Source organism: Trichosurus vulpecula, chromosome 6 (assembly GCF_011100635.1).
Source record: "Trichosurus vulpecula isolate mTriVul1 chromosome 6, mTriVul1.pri, whole genome shotgun sequence".
NCBI lineage: Eukaryota > Metazoa > Chordata > Mammalia > Diprotodontia > Phalangeridae > Trichosurus > Trichosurus vulpecula.
In genome coordinates this window covers 282,807,137-282,825,645 of record NC_050578.1, presented here as the reverse complement: position 1 = coordinate 282,825,645, position 18,509 = coordinate 282,807,137, and the positions used below count along the sequence as shown (strand labels likewise).

General features: G+C 51.5%; 1 protein-coding gene across 1 annotated transcript in view; it reads left to right on the top strand.

Annotated features, from left to right (window-relative positions):
• The first annotated feature begins 270 nt into the window (after positions 1 to 270).
• LSP1 (lymphocyte specific protein 1) overlaps positions 271 to 18,509 on the top strand; it is a 68,000-nt gene continuing 49,761 nt past the window's right edge. The window contains exon 1 of the mRNA XM_036762207.1: positions 271 to 473. Within this exon, the coding sequence (XP_036618102.1) occupies positions 394 to 473 (80 nt within the window). The 5' untranslated portion in view covers positions 271 to 393. The remainder of the gene's footprint in view (positions 474 to 18,509) is intronic.

Genomic DNA, 18,509 nt, shown 5'->3' with positions numbered 1-18,509 from the left:
CTCCCCATCTAGCAAAACCTTGGCACCCCTTGGCCCTCCTCCAGGCAGGACATGAGCACCTCCAGAAACTTGCTCAACACTTCCTGGAGGGTGTGAGGTTTTTCTTCATAAAATTATGCTCTCTGCTTTTTTTTTTGAGTTGATTTTAAAAAAGAACAAAACATCACCCACCCCCAACCCCCCCACCCCCGCCCCGCCAAACCTCAGCCTGCACCAGCGGAAGGAGGAAGTAAGACTGTCCTGAGGAGAAATATCCACCCCCTGAGTAGGAGCCCACAGGCCAGCACACACCTGCACACACGCAAGCTCGCTCGCTCGTGCACACACACGCACACACACCCCACTACCACTACCACCACCACCAGGCAGGCCCACACAGACAGCCCAGGGCCAATGGCAGAGGCAGAGATGCGCCAGGACTCAACAGAGGGGGTACCCGAGGAGGAACAGCAGCTGCTGGTAGAGACCGCTGGGTAAGAAAGGCCTGGGTGGCATGGGCCAGCCCCAGCATTCTCTAGAGCTGGAGAACCGGGAGTGCTCCCACCCTACCTCCCTGAGATGCGCTGCTGGGCTGGGGGCCCAATTCTAGTTCTGCCGCTTAGTCCTTGGGTGACCCTGGGTGCATTTCTTGGTCCCTCTGTAAAATAAGGGAATTGGGCTAGGGGGCCTCCAGCTCCCACCCATTCTCCATGTCTGACCCATGACCTGGGGAAGGGCTGGCCTGGCCACCCTGGGAGGCCTTCCTCCTTCCCTTCTACCCAGTTCTTGGTCAAAGGGCCAGGCATGGCTGACCTGGAAAGGAGATTCGGGGAGATGTAACATAAGTGTCTTTGGTGTCCAAGAGGCTCTGGTTTGGAGGAGAGAGCAGAGTCGTGCTCCTTGGGCCCTTTGGCTCCAAATGGAAACAGTTGGAAGCTGAAAAGGAAGAATTATTGGGCTCTCCCAGTGTGGAGGAGGTTGCCTTAGGAGGTAGCAGGCCTCCCTCTCAAGCTGAGGCTGAAGGGCACTGCTGGGTGTGGAGGGCATGGACTCTCCTGGGCACCTGGGCTGGACCCGCTGGCCACCATGGCCTTTTCCCACTCTGACCTCGGGTGTTTCAGAAGCTTTAATGGTGAATCTTTGGGGTGGGGATTGGCTGGGGTGAGGGGGAGGTTCAGGGGCTCCTCTGGGCCTCAGGGAGTCAAGGGAAGGATATAAGCATCCGTGTAGTATCCACTGGGTGCCAGTGTTGGGCCAAGCACTTTTTCTTATTTTACACTTGAGGAGATCGAGGCACACAGATGTTCAATTATTTTGACCAGAATTAGTATGTGAGGCCAGATTCGTACTCGGGGCTTCCTGACTCCAGGCCCAGGCAATGGAGTGCACTCCCAGGATGAGGTGGGGAGGGGAGGGGAGCCCCGGAACATGGCTCCCACATCCTGGCCTCCTGGGGACAGGCTGGGCCAGCTCTGTTGCCTGGGGCCTTGGCTAGGAAAGAATGAGTCCCACAGTTAGGCCCAGTCAAACCTGGGAGCTGATGATAGGAACAACATGGCCTGAAGGGGAGAGGAGAGAAAGTGGGACTGGGGGCTTCAGGAGGAGGAGAAGGAACCAGACCTCCCCCTGCCCCCACAAGAGGCGCAGGAAGCATCTGGCAGAGGATTCCTGCCCTCCCCAGCTCTGGGGTGTTTCCCCAAGGAGAGGGCCAGGTTCCAGTCTGGGAGTGGTTGGGGGTGGGGTGGGGGAGGGGGTAGTTCCTCTTACTATTTCTTCCCCACCCCCCTGCAAGAGGCCCAGGAAGTATCTGGCAGAGCATCCCCCCCCCCACCACCAGCTCTGGGGTATTTCCCCAAGGAGAGGGCCAGGCTCCAGCCTGGGGATGGCTGGATGCAGTGCTGGGGGGGCAGGGAGGGGGTGGAGTTCCTCTTACAATTTCCTCCCCACCCCAAGCTGGGGCAGGGACCACGTCTCTCTCACATCCCTCTGTGGCCATCTCAGCCCCAGCTTTTCCAGTCCTCCTCTATTCTCCTAATGTGGTCAGACCAGGCCACGGATGCCCAGCCCCATCTTGGCCCCCTGGCCTAGTCCTATTGCCTCCTAGCCCAGCTCCAACATGGGTTGATTGTTTGTGTACCATGGCCTTTGCTTCTACATTGGCAGCCAGCGCTAAGACCCGAAGAACCTGAGCTAACCCATCCGTAGGCCCTATCTATCCATGTTACAGAGGTAGAGACTGAGGCAACCCAGACTCAGGAAGGGCCTAGCCCAAGGCCCCAAAGTCCTGACTCCAAACCCAGCCCTGCTGCTGCTGCTTCAGAGAGCTGAATGGGAGTGGAGGAGAGGGAGGCCCTCAAGAAACTGAGCCAACAGCCTAGGGCAGCTGAATGTATCCCAGGGATAAACTGTGTCACTGCTGGAGATGGATGCTTGGGGAAGGGAGAGATCAGTGTGGGTTTGGGTGGTACAGGTTCTAGGTAGTGCTTCTGTGGGATCTGGGAGGGGGGGGTGCCACAGAAAAGCATGAAGGGGTCGGGGGCACTGGCCAAGAATGAGCCCAGATGGAGGGTTGGGGAGGCGAAGTGGGTGAAGAGCTCCCTTGAGCGCAGCCGATGGTGTTGGGGAAGCAGCAGGAGAAAGAAAGCTGGGGAGCTTGGGTGGGGCTGATGGTGGAGGTCTGTGCCAGGCTGAGGCACTGAGCCTGGATCTTAGGCACAAACTGAGTCGCTGCTCTGAATGTTTCTGGAAGTGTACATGTATCTTCCCTTTCCTTTGGGAAGTGGGCTGTCCGTGGAGGTCTGCTGTGGCCGGTGTGGTGGGCCCTCTACCTAGGGCTGGGCAGGGGCGGGAGCTCCAGACACCAGGGAAGGAAGGATGTTAGTGAGGTCCTGTCCCCCGATCTCTGGACATTCACAGCCCTATTGACCTATGAGGAAGCTGAGGCTCCCAGCTCCCAGGGGGGAAGTAGAGAAGTCAGAGGCTCTGCCATTCAGGGGACCATCCCCACTCCCCCCCACCCCGGCCCTGGGAAGTAAGGGAGGGGAAGAGGGACCATCACCCCAGACCCCGGGCCCTAGGACAGGCCCTGCCTTTCTTGACTTGGGCTGTGGTTGTGGCTCAGCAGAATGTAAACACCTTGAGCACAGGTTGGAGCCCCAGTGTCTACCAGGGGGCTGGGCCTGTGCTGAGCCTTCCCAGGCAGTGTTCAGGACCTTGAGCTGATTTTCCTCCCGGACACAAGTCTCCTGGTCTGCACAGAACACTCACAGGCTCATGCTCAGGAATGGTCTGAGGGGCTCAGGGATAGCACGTAGGGCACCCTGAGCTGGCAACACCTGCTCCTGGAGCTTGAGCTCTCCGGACAGCTGCCCAGACCCTCCCCCTTCCCCAAGATGGAGCCTGACCGTCACTCAAGCAGGCATTTCGTGCTGGCCGCCTTGTCCCCGATGTCCTCGTCTTTCTCAGGCCCACATATTGCCCATGAATGGACATGGGCCCAGGCCGGGGGCACAGCCCTCCCCTAGCCCTTCCTCCTTGGCCTCCTCCTTAATGCCCCCCCCCCACCCCTCCACCTTTCAGCTGTTACGAATTCCCCAGATCCCTGGGTGAGCCAGCCGCTCCCATCCAAAGTGGGCCTGTTGCTAACGGGACTTGGAGCCAGGGGAAGGAGAAGGGGCCGAGACACTGATCCCTCTGCAGCGTCTCCAGGCTTCTTTGCAAGCTGATTCCAGGAGGTCAAGGGGGGAGCTGGAGGAAGGAATGTCGCTGTGTGCACCTGTGCTCCTTCCATCAAGGAGGTGGGGCCCAGACAGGAGGCTGTCTTGCCTGACTCATTTCCAGCTAGCTAGGGTGTGGACAGACTAGACATTTGGGGAGATTTCCCCCAGGAACCTCAAAGGGGAGAGAAAAAGCAAGAGAGGGAGGGGAGGGAGGGGGAGAGGGACCGAGACTCCTGGGGTAAGAGCTGAGGCCAGCCCGGACATCCCCAGTCCCCGGGGCTGAGGTCACCCACCCTGTCCCCAAGCCCCTCCACAATGCAGAACTGAGACATGGCAGACTTTCACAATGAAACCGAGAGCCAGACATTAACCTGGAGAATTGGGATTTTTCAAAGGCTCTGTCAGGTTGAAGGAGAGGAAAATTCCCCACAGTGATTGGGACCTTCCTAACCACAGCCTCCATTAGCAGTCCCAGCCCCCCATGGCCTGCATTCCTAGGCTCAGCAGAGCAGGGCTAAGACAGAGAACCTCTGAGCAGGGGAGGATCTGAGAATACAGAAGGAATGCCTAAGTCAAGCTGTGTGAAAAGAGGCCCCTTCCCTCTGCTCAGGTTCCCTGTCTCCACCAGCCACTCAGGGCTGCTCAGTCCCAGAATCACCAGGGTTCTTCCCAGAGGTCAAGAACTGGGGGCCAGGAGGGCCCTCCTCTCCCCCCCGTGGCCCTCCCCCTATGGGAACAAGAAGCTTTCTTCCCCCAGCTGGTTCGCCCTGGCTCTCAGGCAGGCACGGTGGGGAGTGCCAAGGTCAGGTTCTGCCAACAGTACCTGTGTGACCTTGGACAAGCTATCAGCCTTTCAGAACCCAAGACTCAAACCCTCGTGGAGAATGAAGGGGTTGAGCAAGGTGGCCTTTGAGGTCCCTCAGTCTTCCTCCAGACCAAACACAGACTGAAGGCCAGGGCAGCCACTGGGGTCCTTCACAATGGGCCGCCTGCCCCCACCCCACCCCCATTCTCCTTCTTACTGCCTTTAGGAGCCCCTGGCATTCTCCATGAAGAACTGTCCCCAGGCAGGACTCTGGTCCCATTGAGAACAGGCTAGAACATGGGACCAAATCTAAGAGGAGAAAAGTGACAGAGATAAAGGTGAAGTCCTGCCCTTGGGAGCCAATATCAACGTCACCAGCAACAGTAGAGGAGAGGGCTAGGTGGCGTTCATCTGAAAAGGAGATGGGGGTGTGAATGGACCACAGTCTCAAAGGGAGTCTACAGCATGTTATGGCAGCCAAGAAGGCTGGTGCCATCTTGGATTACATTAAGAGGGAAGGGTATGGAATCTAAGACTAGGGAGATGAGAGTCCCAAGGGCCTCTGCTCTGGTGAAATCCCCAAGGTAGAATTGCTTTCAGTTCTGAGCATCGCTGCTCAAGATGGGACTCTCTCCATAAGGGCCTGAAATCCACAGCATGAACTCTGGGCTTCTGTGATCCAAGCTCAGCTTAGGGAGCCACCTCCTCAGAGAAGCCTTCCTTGATTGCCCCAGGGGGGATCACTCTGGTGCTTTGCTCTCTGTGCCTCTGTCTGACTCTCCCCCTCTCTCCTCCAGTCAGGCCACATTACCTTCCCCAATACCTGCTGCCCCCAGCCCCTGTGGGCTACAAGCCCTCTAAGGGTGGGGCCCTTTTCTCCATCCCCAGCCTGAGGAACAATCAAATGGTATTTGTGTGGAATTGAAGATCAGAGATTGGAGGGAATTTGTAGAGAATCTGATTCAACTCTCTTGTTTTACAGAAGGAGAGACTGAGGCCCAAACTGGGAAAGAGATTTTCCCAAGTTCTATAGTTTTAGCCCAAGCTGACTCTCAGCTCCTATGTATTGGGCCCCTGTGGTCTGATGGGAGAGACAGTTAAGCCTGCAGGATTTCGGGGGTGTGGCATGCCTGGGGAGGGGGCTTCCCCAGGTTCCGCCTGCAAGAGTGACCCCTTCGAGGCCTTCCAGATGGCTTGTTTCCCAGTGGATCTCTTCAAGACCTGGGGCTTCCCCCCAACCCTGGTCTGGGCCTCGCCCCCCTCACCCCAAATCCTCTTGCCCAGTTAAGGTGTTGATGTCCCTTTCTACCACCAGAGGGCTCACTGCCCTCATCACTGATTTCCCAGATCACATTGGGAGACTATCTCTGAAGGTCTCACTGCTAGACCATGCAGCCAGAACCAGGGGGGACCTCAGAGGTGCTCCAACACTTCCAATCCCAGGGGTCTCTCCACAGTCACCCCACAGGTCACGGCGGGGGTGGTGACTGTGGCAGCATGTGGGAGTCTTTAAATTTGACCCCTTCAAGGCATTGGCTCTTGTTCTCCCCTGTCTGGGGGGAGATACTGGTTCTGGGCTTGCCAAAAACCATCTCCATCAACATCAGCTACTGGGTCACATCCCTCAGGTCCCTGGGCAGCCCCACACCAAAGAGCACAAGATGGGAGGGGGATCTCCAGGCCAAAGGGGGGAGGATCCCCAGGTCAAGGAGAATGGGGGGATCTCCAGGCCAAAGAGCACAAAATGGGAAGGGGATCTCCAGGCTAAAGAGCACGGGGTGTGTATGTGGGGGGAATCTCCAAGCCAAAGAGCAAGGGGATGGGGGCACAGCAAAAGGATTGTCAGTTTCCAGCAGAAAGCTTTGCGCTGAATGGCGGCTGGGAGGAGTCTGGGCCAAAGGCAGGGAGGTCTCCCAGGCAGCAGTGAAGGGAGAGTCTCCGGGGAGTGTTTGCTGTGGGCGAGGATTCAGAAGGCTTGCTGAGCTCCTCGCGGGCAGGCGCTGTCTTCTGCCTTTCCTGTCTCCTGTACTCAAGCAGCGTCTGCATGTCTGGTTGTTGTTCAGACATTTTCAATTGTGGCCGACTCTCCGTGGCCCCGTTTGGGTTTTCTTGGCAGAGATACTGGTGGTGGTTTGGCATTTGCTTCTCCAGCTCATTCTACAGGCGAGGAAACTGAGGCAAACAGGGTGAAGTGACCTGTCCAGGGTCACCCAGCTAGTCAGTATCCGAGGCTGGATTTGAACTCCGGGAATCTTCCTGACTTCAGGCCCAGAGCTCTGTTCACCATGGTGTCCCCTAGCTGCCTGCTGGCACATAGCAGGTAAATGCCAGTTGACCGATGGAATCACTGGAGCTCAGAGAGTAATTATCGACGATTCTGCAGCGGCCGACTTGCAGGGATCTCAGGGGAGCCTCCTGCACCAGTGTGGGTCACACTTTTCTCAGTGATTCGGATAAAGGCATACATGGTTGTTGATCAAGGTGGACGGCGCCCTGGAGGACAGAGCCAGAATTCAGTAAGGTCTTGATGGCCAGAGCTCTGAGCCAGTCAGATGGAGTCTGATTCCTAAGGAGTCTTCTGCTCGGCTTCAGAAAATCAGCCCCAACTGTGGGCCTCGAAGGACGTCATCTCAAGGGGGCTGAAGGAGCAGAGATACTGAGGGAGACTCTGTACCTCAAGCAACCCCGGGGGCATTGACAGTCATGGACCGGCAGGCTCTCTGCACCCACTTTTCATGAGCATGACCTGCTCGAGCAGCAGGGTGCCCCTATCGGAGGGGGACTCAGAGACTGCTCTTCCTGACCCTCACAAAGTTAACAACTGAGAGATGGAGAGGCCAGGCTCACTGTTTATGGGCCATTTCCCAATAAGCCTTGGGCTCAGTGTATCTGTCAGGGTCGTTAATCCTTTTCCCAACCTGCACCCCTTGGGCAGGCATCTGGTGAAGCTTGTGGACCCCTACTCAGGTTTGTAAATGCAAAGCAAAACCCCAGGGGGACAAAGCAAGCCCATTCCATGGAAATGCAGTCATCAGAAGGTTAACAAGCCAAGATCATGGACCCCAGGTTAAGGACCTTTCAAAAAGGTGCCCCACCCCTTGCCAGCCAAACTTTTCAGAATTCCTTGGAAGATGAAACCATAGAAACAGCCCTTTGAGTCTCAGAATCAGTCAAGGCTTAAGGCAAGGAGTTGGGTGTTCCCCGAAGGCTCAGCACTGCCCTGGAATCAGGAGGGGGTGAAGGCCTCCAGACCCTATCACGAACTTACAAATGGCTTTGGGCCAATAGCATCAAGACCCAGAACACTGAATCACTCAAAGGACTTTGGCCCGATCATCTACACAAGAAAAACCAAGTGGATGAAGACTGTCTCCTATCCAGATTACAGCAACCTTTTGGAGCTTTTCTATCAGTGAGTACATTGGACAGTATGTGCAGATGGGACTAGATGTTAAGGGGGAAGAAGGAGATCCTAGTCTAATGGAACCAGGAGTGATGGGAAAGGGAAAGATGCAGAGAAAGAGAAGGCTGGGTGTAGAAATGTTCACCGGTTCCAGCTGTCTACAAACCGACTGGGCTGCCCTGGGAGGAGGTGAATTTCCCATCACCAGGGGGGACTTGGGGGCGATTCCTGACCTGCTTCAGTCACACCACCTTGAGGTGACCCATCACCTCTCCACTGGTAATCTGGACCCTGCCCAGGGTCCCTGGGCCTGGTCGGCGCTTCATGACACACAGAAGCATTCTCTGCACAGAATACAGATGGCATTTCTCTTTCACTAGGAAAGTGATCGCAAAGTCCTTTATTGCAACAGCCCTACGAGCAGTGTGACGCTATTGCCTCCAGTTCTCAGATGGGGAAACTGAGGCCAGAGAGGCTATACATAATACATTTTATATATACATATATATGCATATTATGTATATATATATACACACACACACATGTGTGTGTGTGTATACACACATATAAAATCCCTGGTGAGAAGCACTTGGGCTCTGTATGATCTCTCCTGGTAATTTCATCAGCTCTCATGGTCTTAACTGAATGACGGGACCCAAGATACAGAGATCACAAAATCAGAGACAGCTGGGTGGCCCAGTGGATAGAGCCCTGGACCTGAAGTCAGGTAAACCTCAGTTCAGATCTGACCTCAGGCGCTTCTTTGCTAGGTGACCCTGGGCAGGTCACTTCCTTTTCCCCCTAGGCCCGCCCCCCATCTCCTCATCTGTAAAAGGAGGGTCTTGTCCTCCTCGATGGTCTTCCAGCCCCAGTCTCTCACGTCTCACCACCTAGTGGACACCTCTGACTGGATGCCCTGTAGATGCACCATAGCAGAACTCCTCCTCTTTCCCCCTAAGCCTCCCTGTCACTGTGGGGACAGCAGCACCCTCCCAGCCCTCAAGCTTGAGGGCCCTTGGTCTTGGTGGGATCCCAGCTCCTCACTCTCTCACCTTCCCCACCCCCTTCCATCCTTTGCCAAAGCTCATCATTTCTAGGGAGACCACACTTCACTTCCTTCTCTTCGCTCCACAGACACCTTCCTGCTCCTTCATTCCCTCTGCTCCAGCCACTGAAGAAGTCTCCTCATGGAGTCTCTGCCTCCACTACTCTCTCTCCCCTAGGGGACACACTCTTCCTAAAGATCGATCTGACCAGTCACTCCCCTCCTCAGTAACCACCAGTGGCTCCCTGTCTCCTCCAAGATCTAAAAGGAAACCCTCCACAACCTGGCCCCCCTCCTCCCTAGCCTGTCTCTTGGACATCAGCCCTTTAGCCAGACTCCTCCCATCTCTGTGTCTTTGCCTCTGCTGCCCCTGTCCCTCCCTGCCCAGGGTGCATGCCCTTGCCTCATCTCAGACTTCTCACCAGATAGGTTCAGGGTGGCAGGGGAGATTCTGGGGGGAAGACCAATGTCTCCAAAACTCTGTGACCTGAGGATAGGTCTCATTGGCATCCTGAATTAGTGCCACCAACAGCTTCTCCCCCTTTCCCCCCAGCCCTCCCCTCTCTCTCCTCCCCCTGGGACCATATTGGGAGGGAACTGATTGGCTGTCTCCTCCCTTCCCCCCTCTGCCCCTGCCATTCCTGGCAGTATTGGGGAGCAGGCCAGGCCAGTCTCCCCACTCTTCCCCTACCCTGGTATATTAGGAAGGCAGAATTTATGATTTCAAAGAGAATCTCATATGTGCCTAAAAGGTCCGGAACCGCAGGATATAAGGAATTCTCTAGGCAGAAGGCAGGAGAACTAAAGCATGTATTTATACTCCACAATAACAAGCCCACAAACCAGCATCCCCATTTTGATATTTTCATCAAAAGCTTCCAGGCCCGATAAGTCCGCCTTACAAGGGTAACCAGGAGGCCACAGAGAAGCGAGATGGTATAAGGCAAAATCGTATACATGCTTCCCCTCTACGGTAAGAACATTACCCACTAGCCTCTAGTCAGCTCTGCTGCCGGCAGCTCAGCTTCAGCTGTAGGCATCTCTGGCTCCAACTGGAAAAGGAAAGGAGGATCTTCAAGCTGTCCTCTCCCCTCTTATAGAGTTTTTGACATCATCAAGCGCCATCTGAACGGCCAGGGCCGATTGGTTCTTGACTTGGCCCTTCCCCCTAGCGTAGACCACGTTAACACACCTCCCCTCAGCCAGCCCCATGACTCATCACACAGGAAGCTCTCCGATCCCTGGCATGGTCTCTGGGCCTCCTGCCCCGGAGGAGCAAGCCCCAGCGTCCAGGGAAGCTCAATGAGGCAAGCTGAGTCATTCAAAGAAAACAAAGTCCATTCTGGCTACACTCCACCCCTCACAATGTTCTAGGATGCACAATCCAATCATAATTCAAATTAAATTATATATCTTAGAACATTGTCATCCAATTATGCAGGAAACTAAAACATATCATTCACAATAAAACAAAACATATCATTCAGTGACATTCCCAAATATTGGTTTACGATTCAAATGTGATCCACCCCTAGATCCCAGCCAGATAATCTCTTCAATAAATCATCCCAAAATAATTATTAATAATTCAAATGTCCACCCCTAGATCTTTGTATCCATTACATAGGATCAATAATATCACAACAGTAAAACAATATAGCAAGGATAACACAAAATAAGTACACAGAACACTATCATCATTCCCCCCCTCCAACAATTGGGGCTCAAAATCTTGGGGTTAGGGGTGAAGGTCTCATTTTCCATAGCTTCTTCTTGCTGAAATTGGATGTAGAGGTGTCCCTGCCCCAAAGAGTCCCATTCCAGAGTTCAGTTCTTTAGCGAGCTGGCAGGAATTCCAAGAATGCTACACGCTTAGGCAGTCACCGGAAACTGCAGAGTGCTTAAACCTGCAGGAGACAGAACTAGCGACAAGGTTAACTAAAACAGAGAACAAAAAGAGTAGGCAAGTATGGGCTATTATCCTTTAAATAAAATCATCTCCAGTTTAGTTGAAATTTCAGTTATGCAGAGATCCAATATCAGAGCCAAACTCAGATGGGAAATGTTTCTTTTTAAACGGAACACAATGAGGAAACTAAGCCAAGAAGATCCCACCCTAGATGGAGACCAGGATTGTCCTCCCAGCCTTTCCCCAGATGTACAAGGGAAACCAGGAGGATCCCATCCTAGATAGACTAGGATTGTCCTCCCAGCCTTTCCCCAGATGTACAAGCTTTCATCCGTTAATCACACAAAGTCACCTTCCCTCTGAGTGGCTTGTGTCAATTACCAGCATCAGCCATACCTGTGGGGTCCGTGAATCTAATATTTTAGCCCTATTCACGGTAAAATATATGGTTCAGGGGCACGATTTGGTAATTATCTTCCCCTGAATAGACAACTGTTACAGTGTTGTTCTTCCCATGGACTATGACTTCTGCAGCCTTTGGAATATCATCTGGCTTCCGTTTTACCCATACCTTAGCTCCCAACTTTATTCTATCAATGGAGCAAGCCCCTTTTGCCCCTCTAGTAGTTATTTTGGGAGGAGGGTCAGTTTTCACAAAGAGTATTTTTTCACAGGGGATAATAATCACTTGAACTATCCTATCATTCCTACCAAATTGTACAGGTTTTTCACCCAAATTTTGGAGTGTCACAACAATTTCTTTTTGATAATTCGAATCTATCACTCCAGCCAATACATGTACTCCTTGAGCTGCTAATCCTGGTTTAGGTAATATCCATCCAAAATGATTCTTGGGGATTCTCATACATACTCCAGTAGGGGTTTTTCTTATCTCTTTCCTATTCAACCTAAAATTCTCTATACAATGTAAATCATATCCTGCCGAACCAGGTGTTCCTGGACATGGTAGGGGGACATCTTCCCTCACAGTCCAAAATTCAATATTTTGGATCTCACGTGTTTGCTGTTCTCTAATCTGCAAATTTGGGGTCATCATTCTGGCTAGAGGTGTACTCCCCCCCAAGGGTCTATTATTCAAATTACGTAAGGCAATAGACAAATTATCCTTCCAATGTCAATATGAATTATTAGAGCTTAATTTTCTCAGCTGTTCTTTCAACAATCCATTCATTCTTTCAATCAGCCCAGATACTTGTGGGTAATATGGAATATGATATATCCATTCTATATTATTCAACACACAATATCTTTTCACTTCTTTGCCCTTGAAATGTGACCCATTGTCGCTTTGAATCTGCATTGGGGTTCCATAGTATAAACTTACAATATCTAGGGTTTTACAGGTGTTTTTCTGAGTTGTGTCCTTATAAGGACAAGCCACTAGTACATCTGAATAGGTGTCAACACACGTACATACATATTTACATCCTTTATCCTGGGGTAGTGGGCCAATATAATCTATCTGCCAAATTTGGGCTGGAACTTTTCCCCTTGCTATTTCTCCAGTTACTATCCTAGGAAGAGTTCGTTCTTTTTCTAATTGACATATACAACACCCCTCTGTTATTTGTTTTAACAACGCATGAGAGATACTGATACCTCGATCCTGTGCCCATTGATGGGTGGCCTGGACCCCTAAATGGCCGGCGGTCTGGTGGACCCATCTTGCTAAGGCTGGGTCATCAGTTGGAGTCGGAGTAGGGACAATACATTCAGTAGCAATCTTTGCTAGTCGATCCGCGTGTGCATTGTACTCACGCTCTGGTGTGGTCAGGGTCGCGTGAGCATCAACATGAAAAACTGACAAATCTGTAACCAAAGACGTGTCCCATATATTTTCCCATAACTCTTTACCCCAAACTTGTTTGCCATGAATCTCCCAATTCTGATTCCTCCATATAGGCATCCAAGTAGCTAATCCATTAGCTACCGCCCATGAATCAGTGAATATATGACACTGTCCTCCCTTCTCCATTCTGATGGCCTGATGTACTGCCATCAGTTCAGCATATTGGCTACTTCCCCCTATCCCAGAACTTTCCAGAGTTTGCCTAGTACAGGGATTATAGGCTACTGCTTTCCAATGTCTCTTCTGTCCTACATATTTTGCTGTCCCGTCAGTAAACCAAGCATGTTTCTTCTGTTCTACACTTAGTCCATCATACCCATTAGGATGGCACCATCTGTTGCTTAGATTCAAGGGGTTTTTCATTTCTCTCAGTGCCAATGTTCGCCACTGATTCATGTAAAGCAGAAACTCCACTTTTGCCTGCTCTGGACCTATTCTGAATATACCACTTCCATTTGATTATGCTCGCCTCTTGTGCATGTCCAATTCTGTGAGAAGCTGGGGTACTCATTACCCAAGTCATAATTGGAATTCCAGGCCTTAATATCACTTCATGACCCAGGGTTAGTTGCTCAGTTTCTACTAACGCCCAATATGCAGCTAACAGCTGCTTCTCAAAAGGTGTATACTGCACTCCAGATGAGGGCAGTTTCTTTGACCAAAAGCCTAAAGGTACACTTCCGCTCTGTTGTTTTTGCCACAGACTCCAATTTGCATAGTCATCTTGTACAGTCACTTGTAACTCCACTGGCCCATTTTGCATAGGCCATAAGTCCAGAGCCAATTGTATAGCAGCCTTTGCTTCCTCAAAAGCTCTACTTTGTTCAAGGCCCCAATCGAATTCATATTTCTTTCTGGTGACTTTATACAAAGGTTTTAAAATCCATCCCAAATGTGGGATGTGGTGTCTCCAATAACCAAATAGCCCTATGAACTTTTGGGCCTCTTTCTTATTAGTAGGGGTGGGAAAATCCTGGATTTTTTGTCGAGCTTGTGGGAGAATTTCTCGTAGTCCTCTATTCCACTGTATCCCCAAGAATTTTACAGTTTGAGCTGGCCGTTGAACCTTTGTGGGGTTGATTTCCCATCCTTTGCTTTTCATAGGGTCAATTAATAATGTTAAACTCTCCTCCACTTCTTTTATATTCTTTCCCTGTATCATGATGTCATCTATGTAATGTGTAAGCTGTACACCAGGTAACTTTAATTCATCCAAATGCTCAGCTACAATCCTGTGGCAAATAGTTGGGCTATGAATATATCCTTGTGGCAGGTGTGTAAATGTATACTGTCGGCCTTGCCAAGTAAAAGCAAACTGGTTCCATTGCTTGGGGTCTATTGGGATTATAAAGAAGGCATTGGCCAAATCAATAACTGCATACCAAGTCCCTTCATGTTTTTGTATTCTTTCTATTAGAGTAACTGTGTCTGGAACAGCAGCATACAAGGGAGGAGTCACTTTGTTCAGCTGTCTATAATCTACTGTCACCCTCCATGTCCCACCTGACTTTCGGACTGGCCAGACAGGGTTGTTCTATTGAGTAGTTGTAGGGACTAACACTCCTGCCTCAACACATTGTCTTATAGTGTTGGCAATTTCATCTTGCCCACCTGGCACACGATATTGCCTCAAAGTAATTACTTCAGAAGGTTTGGGCAAAGTGATTGGATCCATCTTGATTTTCCCCACTAAGACTGCATTAATGCCTATTTTCCTCACAGCAAATTGGTATTTCCCTTCAGGTAAATTTAAGGTCATACCCTTCAAAATGTCTATTCCAATGATGTATTCAGGAATAGGCACAATAACCACACTATATTCTCTCTTGGGCAACTGTCCAATTTTCATCATCAATTTAACTTGTCTGGATGATATTTCAGTCCCTCCTAGTCCAAGCAGGGGGAGCTGTCCTAATTATTAAATTCCTATGAGGGATTCCTATGGGATCATTGTAATATTTGTCTGCAGTTCCTGTCATAATAGCAGTCTTCATTACCTCCTCCTTTAGTCTCATGATACAATCTTTAAGTGAATACCAGGGTCTGTGCTCAGTGGGCCACATAGAATCAGTAGTATATCTCTTATTGCATCCCGCAGCAGCTAATGCCAACAGAGTAGTCCTGCTAGCATCATCTCCTCGCTGATGATGTTCCCTAAAAGCTTGCTGAACTAGAGGATCATGGCTGATACCTATGAATCTCATACAGTCTCTCTTATCTACTAATATTCCACCGGCTCCTTGATCACTGAGCCTTACCATCCAAGATATTAATGGTTCTCCTACTCTTTGGCTGAATCTACCCAAAATATCCGTGACCTCTTGTGGTGAGAAATCTTCCTGAAATTCCCTCGTAACTAAATTGCCACCTCGGGTTTCTGTCCTCCTCCTCTCTACAGGACGAACGCTTGTCTGAGTATTTAACCATCTCCCATTCTCTGTGCGAGGGATGTCCTGAACCCTAGTAGCGTTTTCTGTCTCAGCCCCTAACATTGTCTCATTTTCCCCCCACTCGCTTCCCTTGCCACCATGGCAAGGACAAAGCAGGCAGTCAGGCTTGGTCTGGGCTGAGTTGGGATGCACTCTTGGCTTATTTGGCCTCCTGCTGCTCCTAGCCACATTAATAGAAAAGTTCTCATCTGAGTCAGTGGGTTCTTGAGCAGCAATTTGTTCTCCTGCTATCTGAGATTCCCCTTCTTGCTGTGGGATAGGAGTGCCCCCATCTCTTTCACTTAATCTCAATCTTTCATATACTAGCCGGTAGGCTGATAACACTATCCAGCTTTGCCTAGATAGTGATGCCCCTGACTGAATCCCAACCTCTTGTAAACACCTTTCCAAATCCTTAGGATCTCCTCTCTGTAGCTTTGGTTCCCAGTTTTCACAGGGTCCGGCTTTTTTAGCCAATTGCTTTGCTAAGGAGGAATAAAATGGATCCTCCCACCCTGGGATATTCATCTCTTCCTCTGAAGTTCTTCTGCTTCTGAATAGAGATCTTATATCTAGCGATCCCATCCACCTCGTCACCAAATATATTAGGAAGGCAGAATTTATGATTTCAAAGAGAATCTCATATGTGCCTAAAAGGTCCGGAACCACAGGATATAAGGAATTCTCTAGGCAGAAGGCAGGAGAACTAAAGCATGTATTTACACTCCACAATAACAAGCCCACAAACCAGCGTCCCCATTTTGATATTTTCATCTAAAGCTTCCAGGCCCGATAAGTCCGCCTTACAAGGGTAACCAGGAGGCCACAGAGAAGCGAGATGGTATAAGGCAAAATAGTATACATGCTTCCCCTCTACGGTAAGAAGATTACCCACTAGCCTCTAGTCAGCTCTGCTGCCGGCAGCTCAGCTTCAGCTGTAGGCGTCTCTGGCTCCAACTGGAAAAGGAAAGGAGGATCTTCAAGCTGTCCTCTCCCCTCTTATAGAGTTTTTGACATCATCAAGCGCCATCTGAACGGCCAGGGCCGATTGGTTCTTGACTTGGCCCTTCCCCCTAGCGTAGACCACGTTAACACACCTCCCCTCAGCCAGCCCCACGACTCATCACACAGGAAGCTCTCCGATCCCTGGCATGGTCTCTGGGCCTCCTGCCCCGGAGGAGCAAGCCCCAGCGTCCAGGGAAGCTCAATGAGGCAAGCTGAGTCATTCAAAGAAAACAAAGTCCATTCTGGCTACACCTGGTTCCTGGGAGGGAGAAGGCAGAGGCTCAGCTCCTTGCCCCTTCTCTGCCTTGCAGACTCCCCTTTCTTTAGAAGCCAGGCGAAGGGGTGTCACCCAGGCTGTGAAGAGGGTGGGGCCGGCCAGAGTGGCCTGAGCCCTGGGAGGGAAGCAGGGCAGGAAAGGCACTACTCTCCTATTTTACAGATAAGGAAACAGGCTCAGAAAGTATAAATGATTTTAAATCGCCCAGAAAGTAGTGGCAGAGCTGGAGGACTAAAGCCCAGATCTTTCACGGCGCTAACCACTGACCAGGCTGCCCCTTGTTCTGGGTCCTACCCCACGGAGAGTGGAGGGTCCCGGACACTGAGCCTCTGGGCCTCCCACTCTGGGTGTGGTTTCTTTTTCTGTAGAATGAGTGGGGGTCCCCCTGCCTAGCATGGTGTGGTGGAAAACAGAGGATTTGGGTGTGTAGGAAAGACGATTCTTATGGGTTGGGCTGGGTTCCAATCCCGTTTTTCCACTTACTGGGTGAACTTCTGGGTCTCAGTCTTCCCATCTGCATGAGGGGACTAGGCTAGATTGTCAGTCAGTGAGGTCCCTCTGGCTTTGGGGAGGGTCACAATGAGGGGCCCATGGGCTCTGGAGCCTAGGTCCCAGGGGAGGAAAGTCAGGCATGATGTGGGAAGGGGAAGGGGAAAGGCTGAGTTGGAGGCTGGGAGGGGCTCCAGAGAAGTCCTGGCCCCTTCTTTAGGACAGATATGCCCTTGAGGCTAGAGTGCGAGGCAAACAGGAGCCTGAATGGGAGGGAGAAAGCCCCAGGAAATCCCCTGGCCCTTTGGAACTCCCTAGAGGCCTGGCAGCCTGGCCTTCCCTCTGGTCTCAGTGTGTAGACAGCCTCTGTCTGGGTAAGGGAGTGGGGAAATTGGCTGATAACCTCTGGAAAGTGGAGGGCCTAGAGAGAACCCTGGTCTTGGAGGGGAGTGAGGCTAGCCTGAGGGCCTGTCCTGCCAGAATGCATCCTGAGCTAGGTGGCTGTCCACCGGAGGGAGGGGCTGGGGAAGTTGGCGGCTCAATCCTCACTGTAGGCTTCTTCGCAAATGCACCTTGTCCCATTGGAGCTCCTAAGGCCCCTTCCCTCCCTAAATTCAGGATTGTACCCAAGACTGTTTTTACAAAGCCAATCAGGGTCATTCCTTCAGGTCCCCCAATTCCAGACCCCACTCAAGGCAGGAGCCTTCATACCCTTTTCACAGAAGGTTATGGCCCATGGCCCAGAGCTCTGGCAGACTAAATTGAGGGGAGCAAACACTGGCCATGGGGGGGCTGGCATGGCTAGGAGGTGGAAGTGAGGAGGAAGAGGAGGAGGAGGAGGGTGGGGTTCAAATGTGTGGGAGACTGGGACTAGAATCCTGCCTGGGCCCCCAGCTAAGCTTGCTGTCAGACACCTTTATCCAAGCCAAGAGAAGGTGCTGGGGCACTCGTTCGCTGTTACTAGCCCCTGAGTCCACCTTCTGACTGGGCCTTTGTAGCTCCTTAGCTGGCCCATGAGTTCCCCCTGAAGCCCCATCTCTCTCCTTGCCAAGATCCCACTTCTGTCCCCAATAGAACTGCTTCCTTGGCAATTTCCCATCCTTCCTTCCTCACTTCCTCAGTGGACTTTCCCTGGAGAATCTCTGCCATGAAAGTGCCCTCACTTCCCACTGACCCTCTGAAATCTCTTCCATAATCCAAGGTGCACACAGGTGAGACTTCCCCAGGCTTTCTTCCCTTTTCCATCAAAATCCAAGGAAGGGACAGTTACCCCCCAACCTCTAAAAGTTCTGGTCATTTCTATGTCAGACTCTGCCCTCAGCCCAGCTGCTGCCTCACAGATTCCCCCTCTCTGAGCCCTCTCCTGGCCTGGCAGGCCTACTGGGGTGGAGCTGGGTGGGGCAGAGCCTTCTTCTGCTCCCCCAAATCTCCTCCTGCATTCCCAGACCACTCCCTGGCTTGTTATGGAGCTAGGACTATATTAAGAATCTGGAGGCCACACTTCTTTGAAGAAGGACAGGTTTCCAGTTGTTTCTGAAAAAAAAAAAAAGTGTCTCTTCTGACCATGCACTATGGCTCC